This window comes from Sardina pilchardus, chromosome 4 (assembly GCF_963854185.1).
Source record: "Sardina pilchardus chromosome 4, fSarPil1.1, whole genome shotgun sequence".
In the NCBI taxonomy this organism is placed as follows: Eukaryota; Metazoa; Chordata; class Actinopteri; order Clupeiformes; family Clupeidae; genus Sardina; species Sardina pilchardus.
In genome coordinates this window covers 37,096,023-37,102,054 of record NC_084997.1, presented here as the reverse complement: position 1 = coordinate 37,102,054, position 6,032 = coordinate 37,096,023, and the positions used below count along the sequence as shown (strand labels likewise).

The 6,032-nt window shown below is 45.1% G+C and overlaps 1 protein-coding gene across 1 annotated transcript in view; it reads left to right on the top strand.

The window, feature by feature from the left end:
* The window catches only part of tex30 (testis expressed 30), a 6,010-nt gene extending 223 nt beyond the window's left edge, over window positions 1-5,787 (top strand). Inside the window, exons 2-5 of the mRNA XM_062535403.1 lie at window positions 1-184; window positions 545-596; window positions 1,523-1,734; window positions 5,414-5,787. The exon at window positions 1-184 is cut by the window's left edge and continues 53 nt beyond it. Coding sequence (XP_062391387.1) covers window positions 1-184; window positions 545-596; window positions 1,523-1,734; window positions 5,414-5,578 — 613 coding nt within the window. The 3' untranslated portion in view covers window positions 5,579-5,787. The remainder of the gene's footprint in view (window positions 185-544; window positions 597-1,522; window positions 1,735-5,413) is intronic.
* The last annotated feature ends 245 nt before the right edge of the window (window positions 5,788-6,032 follow it).

The window sequence follows — 6,032 nt, the reverse complement described above, 5'->3', positions numbered from 1 at the left end:
CCCGGATGAAGTGTCCGGTGTTCGGACCGCGGTGGTTCTGACACACGGGGCCGGCGGAGACATGAACTTCCGGCACCTGGTGTCGCTGGCGCGAGCCGTGGCTGCTTCTGGGCACATATGCGTGCGCTTCACCTGTAAAGGCCTGAACCTGAAGTATAGAGTGAAGGCCTACGGCGCCGTGGTGGTGAGAATGTTTAGGACATGAACAAGAGGCCACTAAGTTCCTATTGAGAGAAGACTAGGCTACCCGTAGGTTACAATACAGCAGGGCAGTAAGAATATTGAATGTGTGCCGGAAAGTGCAGGCCTAGTGCAATGCAGTTTTGTGTCCAAGATATTGAACTGCAAATAATTCCCCCAGAGCTGCCCTGTTGAATAGATACTGAGGGTAGGCAATGGTTGTTGCATAATTTGCTGGCTAGTTGTTGCACCAGAACTAATCTGAAATACTGGTGTCATGACTTATGGAACCAGAGTGAAATGCAGGTGTGATTTATTGCATCAGAACTAGGCTGAACAACTGTTGTCATTATTTATTTCACAGACATATTTGAAAAGCCATGACCGGTTCACACTGACAAAACTATTCCTTGGGGGTAAGTATCCTACATTAAGGAAAGATAACATTAATGGACTATTCTCCAGATGAAAAACGTTTATCCTGCTTATCATATAAGTATCCTACATTAAGGAAAGATTACATTAATGGACTATTCTCCAGATGAAAAACGTTTATCCTGCTTATCCTATAAGTATCCTACATTAAGGAAAGATTACATGAATGGACTATTCTCCAGATGAAAGATGTTTGTCCTGCTTATCCTATAAGGCTCATTCCATGTCAAATTGTAGCATGGCATGAACCATATAAAGTGCTTCTGCTATTTAAAATGGCACTCTGTCAGGTGGCTTGACTAGTTTGCCCCATGCAGAGATTCTGTTCAGGTGTGTAGGTGTCATTTACACATAGTGTCCACATGTATGACAAGGATGTGCAGCATAGTGCAGGGGAAACAGCTATAGACCAGGTGTGAGCAAAATCTGGGATGGTGTAGCTACAGCCTCACCTGATTTGACATGACCCTTGACCTTATTCTCACCTGATTGGACACGGAATGACCCTTGACCTTACTCTTCCCAGATGAGTGCAGCTTCTTATCTCAGTTTCCTTCATGTCCCGGTCTGTTTCCGTGTTCTCGTTTGTTTGCTCAGGCGAGCCCAAATCACATGATAATGATTACGGTTATGTAATGCATGAGGTTATGCAAAAGACTGGAGCTGACCAGGAGGGGTTTACCTGGTGTGGGCCTGCAGTGGGATAACACATGAGTATGCTATACTGTCTGTATACTGTGTGTATATTGTATGTAAAGTTGTGTGTGTGTGTATGTGTGTGTGTGTGTGTGTGTGTGTGTGTGTGTGTGTGTGTGTGTGTGTGTGTATGTGCGCGTGTGTGTGTGTCCGTGTGTGTGTGTGTGTGTGTGTGTGTGTGTGTGTGCGTGTGTGTGTGTGTGTGTGTCAGGCCGCTCCATGGGTGCGCGTGCAGCCGTCTCTCTGGCCAGGCAGCTGAGCGAGGAGGGTGAGGAGTGTGTGTCGGGCGTGGTGTGTGTGTCCTTCCCCCTCCACCCCCCTGCTCAGACACACAAACACCGGGAGCGCAGCCAGGACCTCCGGACGCTATCCCATCAGCCCCTGCTCTTCGTCTCGGGCACCGCCGATGCCATGTGTGAGCGGGTAAGAGTCTTGATCTCGGGCACCGCTGCCATGTGTGAGCGGGTAAGAGTCCGAGTAGAATACCCGAGGCTAACGGTACCACAACATCTCATTGTAGCCTCTAGAATACCCGAGGCTAACGGTACCACAACATGTCATTGTAGCCTCTAGAATACCCGAGGCGTACGGTACCACAACATCTCATTGTAGCCTCTAGAATACCCGAGGCTAACGGTACCACAACATGTCATTGTAGCCTCTAGAATACCCGAGGCGTACGGTACCACATCATGTCATTGTAGCCTGTAGAATACCCGAGGCGTACGGTACCACATCATGTCATTGTAGCCTGTAGAATACCCGAGGCGTACGGTACCACATCATGTCATTGTAGCCTACAGTTATCCTGTCATATTGAGCAAATAGCACATGAATTTGAGCTTGACACTGAGCTGATGAGTAAGCTATACTCAGGCCATGGTGCTGTGTGAATGTACACCAGGAAGCAACGTAGCACGCACATGGCGACAGGAGGGTAACAACAGCGCGTACATCGAGTTACCCCTCTCACTTTAGGTAGAATACAGAAGTTTCTAAATCCCGTGCAAATTGGCCATTTGTATCACAGACGTCCTGAACTAATCCCGTCATAATAGGGCTTCAGTTTAGTCAGTCAGTACCTGTGCCAGTGCATATCAGTGTGCTTGCCAAGACTTACTGTACAAGCCTTGTGATCTTACACCAATAAAACAGCTTATCAAGGAGGATATTCAGACTGTAACCACAAATCAATTAAGGAGATAATCAATAAAACGGCTTATCAAGGAGGATATGCAGACTGTAACCACAAATCAACTAGAAAAACACTCAGAGAGCGCAGCTACCTCCGCCTGCATTGTTCTTCCTTGGTTGTCATACATTTGAACCTAAACTATTCAGATCGCCACCACGTGGCCATACCATGTCATTACACCACTAAGTTAGATACATAAACGCCTCTGGAATCCCGGTGGAATTATGGATCAGTCCCAAAATTTAAATGTGTCTTCCTTGGGTCATGTCCGACCTTCCCTGAAAATTTCATCGAAATCCATCCATCATTCTTTGAGTTATCTTGCTAATAAACAGACAGACAGACGCCGGTCCCCGATGAAAACATATACCTCCTTGGCGGAGGTAAATTAAGGAGATAATCAATAAAGCGGCTATCAAGGAGGATATTCAGACTGTAACCACAAATCAATTAAGGAGATAATTAGAACTCCTTCTTGTAGCGTCTGGAAAATAACTTCACATGCCAAGAACCGGCTAGTTGCAGCTGCGCATGCATTGGCTTCGTTTGCTGTTGCTTACGTTGAAAACTCGAGTATGCCAAGGGCGCACGTGGCATGAGGAGTGCATGAAGAGAGCGCACAGTTGTGTGTGCAGAAGCCCCAAGAGAGGGCAGTCGTGTGTGCTCACAGCATGGGCCGCTAGCTAGCGCTGCTATGGAGAGGATACAGTGTGCTCACAGCATGGGCCGCTAGCTAGCGCTGCTATGGAGAGGGTACAGTGTGCTCACAGCATGGGCCGCTAGCTAGCGCTTGTGAGAGGAGGATACATTGTGCTCACAGAATGGGCATTAGCTAGCGCTTGTGAGAGGAGGATACATTGTGCTCACAGAATGGGCACTAGTTAGAGCTCGTGAGGAGAGGATTGCTAAATGTGGCAAACAATCATATGTAGTCTGTCTCAAACCGACTACTTCCGTGAGTACACTTTCGTACAGCACCCTATGTGCCCTGTGTGCTTACTGGCATAGTGTGCACATTTTAACAGAATAGTGTCGTCTCATATCTAACACTAACCTCCGTGCACTTCACGGAAATGACGATCGTAACGTTTAAATATGTTTTTATTGGTGTCCTCAATTCCACCGTGACATGGTTGTACTGTGTCAAAACATGAACAGTTTATGTTGTAACTTGCTTGTACCTCTGTAAAGTGTGTTTTCCACCGCTGCTGCTTCAGATTTATCTACCGCGATTTCTACGAGTTTGAAAATACTCCCTCCCTTTCCGTTAGTTAGCCAACATGGCGTCCGTTGAGGGCGAGAAGTGTCCAGCGTTCCATACTCAACTTTTTGACCGTTATGAGTGCACCATCCGGGGACTTGCAGTGCCCTTCGTATCGTTCGAAATTTCAGTGTGAACGCCCTCACGCACTCAAATTAAGTATTTTAAGTGCAGAAGTGCGCGGTTTGAGACACAGTGATGGACTTCTTTGGAATCTCTGACTAGAGCCCGACCGATATGGGATTTTGAGGACCGATACCGATATCGATATTTGAGAGTTTCAATAGCCGATAACCGATATATCGGCCGATAATCATTTTTAACCAGCATAATTTAAAAACGTTCTCCTATAAAATGTTGATCAAGTTGGGGCGTTATCTGTTTAAATAGGCTTAACGATCTGGTTTCCTAATAAAACATTCTTATACATTTTTAAGAAAAAATTAAATCAGTAGTGTGGTCTTTTCACCTTTGATAACCACCATTGCAGAAAATATTATTTTTACTTTACCTTTAACCTTTGTAAACCATGCTTGGTGTAAACACCTTCGTTGAAATGCAAAAAAAAATGAAGACTAGAACAAAAGAGTAGGCCTATGTGAGTGTATGGGAATTAAGGTTAGCTCTGAAGACTGGTTTCATGCTCACATTTATTTTGTGTGCTGTCTTCGTGAGCTTAATGTAACAGTTTACACTCACTGACAGCACTGACAGGACCACCATGGACAGTCTGAGCGATCTTTGTGAACAAGTCAACAGCAGCTTAATAGTTTTAGAAAACAGAGGTGTTTTTAAGGATGCATCATAGCCTACTACTTCCACCGACTAGATTCCACTAGCTAAATCAAATATCCTTCATTACTCCGCTTTAACTCTCTATGGATAAATGTTGGCGCTGCCTGTAGTTAACTAATTTAGCTCCCCTTATGATCAGAAAATGAACGGGATGACGGTCGGGAAGAGACAATTACAGTGCTGCTATCAATATCCTCAGTATAACCACGTTTATGTTTTACAAATACAACAACATTCAAATTAGCCTCCAGCACTCAACCAATGCTAACGTTCAATTTGTTTTAGCTTTAGACTTAACATTGTGAGTGGCTCTATACTAAGATTAACGTTAGCCTACAGTAAAAATCAAGCATGTCTGATAAACATTCTTGCATTTATTTAGGCTTTTAGAAGAAATGAGAATTACATTTCACGTGAAATCATCCTACCATGTACACACAAACCACTTCAGAAAACTATGACACGCAAACTGCAATTTGTTGTCGTTGTTTAGGAAGTAGAACTAACTAGTCAAGCAGAGTGCGTGTCTTGCAGTAAGAAGATGCGCCCTCTGGTGGAATACCACGTAATTACAACACTAGACATGTGAATGGAGGATCAATATTCGGGTTTCCTTTATTTAATTAAAAAATATTTATCGGCCCTTATAAAATATTTATCGGCCGATACCGATAGTTTTGAAAATGTCTAATATCGGCTGATAATATCGGCCGGCCGATATATCGGTCGGGCTCTATCTCTTTAAGAACTAACAGCACTGCTTTTTTTGTGGCTTTATTGGGTGGGTGTGTTTTTGTGTGTGTTTTTGTGTGTGTGTGTGTGTGTGTGTGTGTGTGTGTGTGTGTGTGTAGAAGCTTCTGGAAGAGTTGGTGCAGGATATGCAAGCCCCTGCAGCTGTGCGATGGGTGGAGGGGGGGAGCCACGGACTCGTCGTCAAGGGGCGACCGGAGGAGGCTGTTCTAGAAGAGGTCAACACACACGTCACAGCGTGGATACAGCAACAGCTCTCCGATTAACATCAACACACACACGTCACAGCGTGGATAGCAACAGCTCTCCGATTAACATCAACACACACACGTCACAGCGTGGATACAGCAACAGCTCTCCGATTAACATCAACACACACACGTCACAGCGTGGATACAGCAACAGCTCTCCGATTAACATCAACACACACACGTCACAGCGTGGATACAGCAGCAGCTCTCCGATTAACATCAACACACACACGTCACAGCGTGGATAGCAACAGCTCTCCGATTAACATCAACACACACACGTCACAGCGTGGATACAGCAACAGCTCTCAGATTAACATCACACACACATGTCACAGCGTGGATACAGCAACAGCTCTCCGATTTACATCAACACACACGTCACAGAGTGAATACAGCAACAGCTCTCAGATTAACAACACACACACGTCACAGAGTGAATACAGCAACAGCTCTCAGATTAACAACA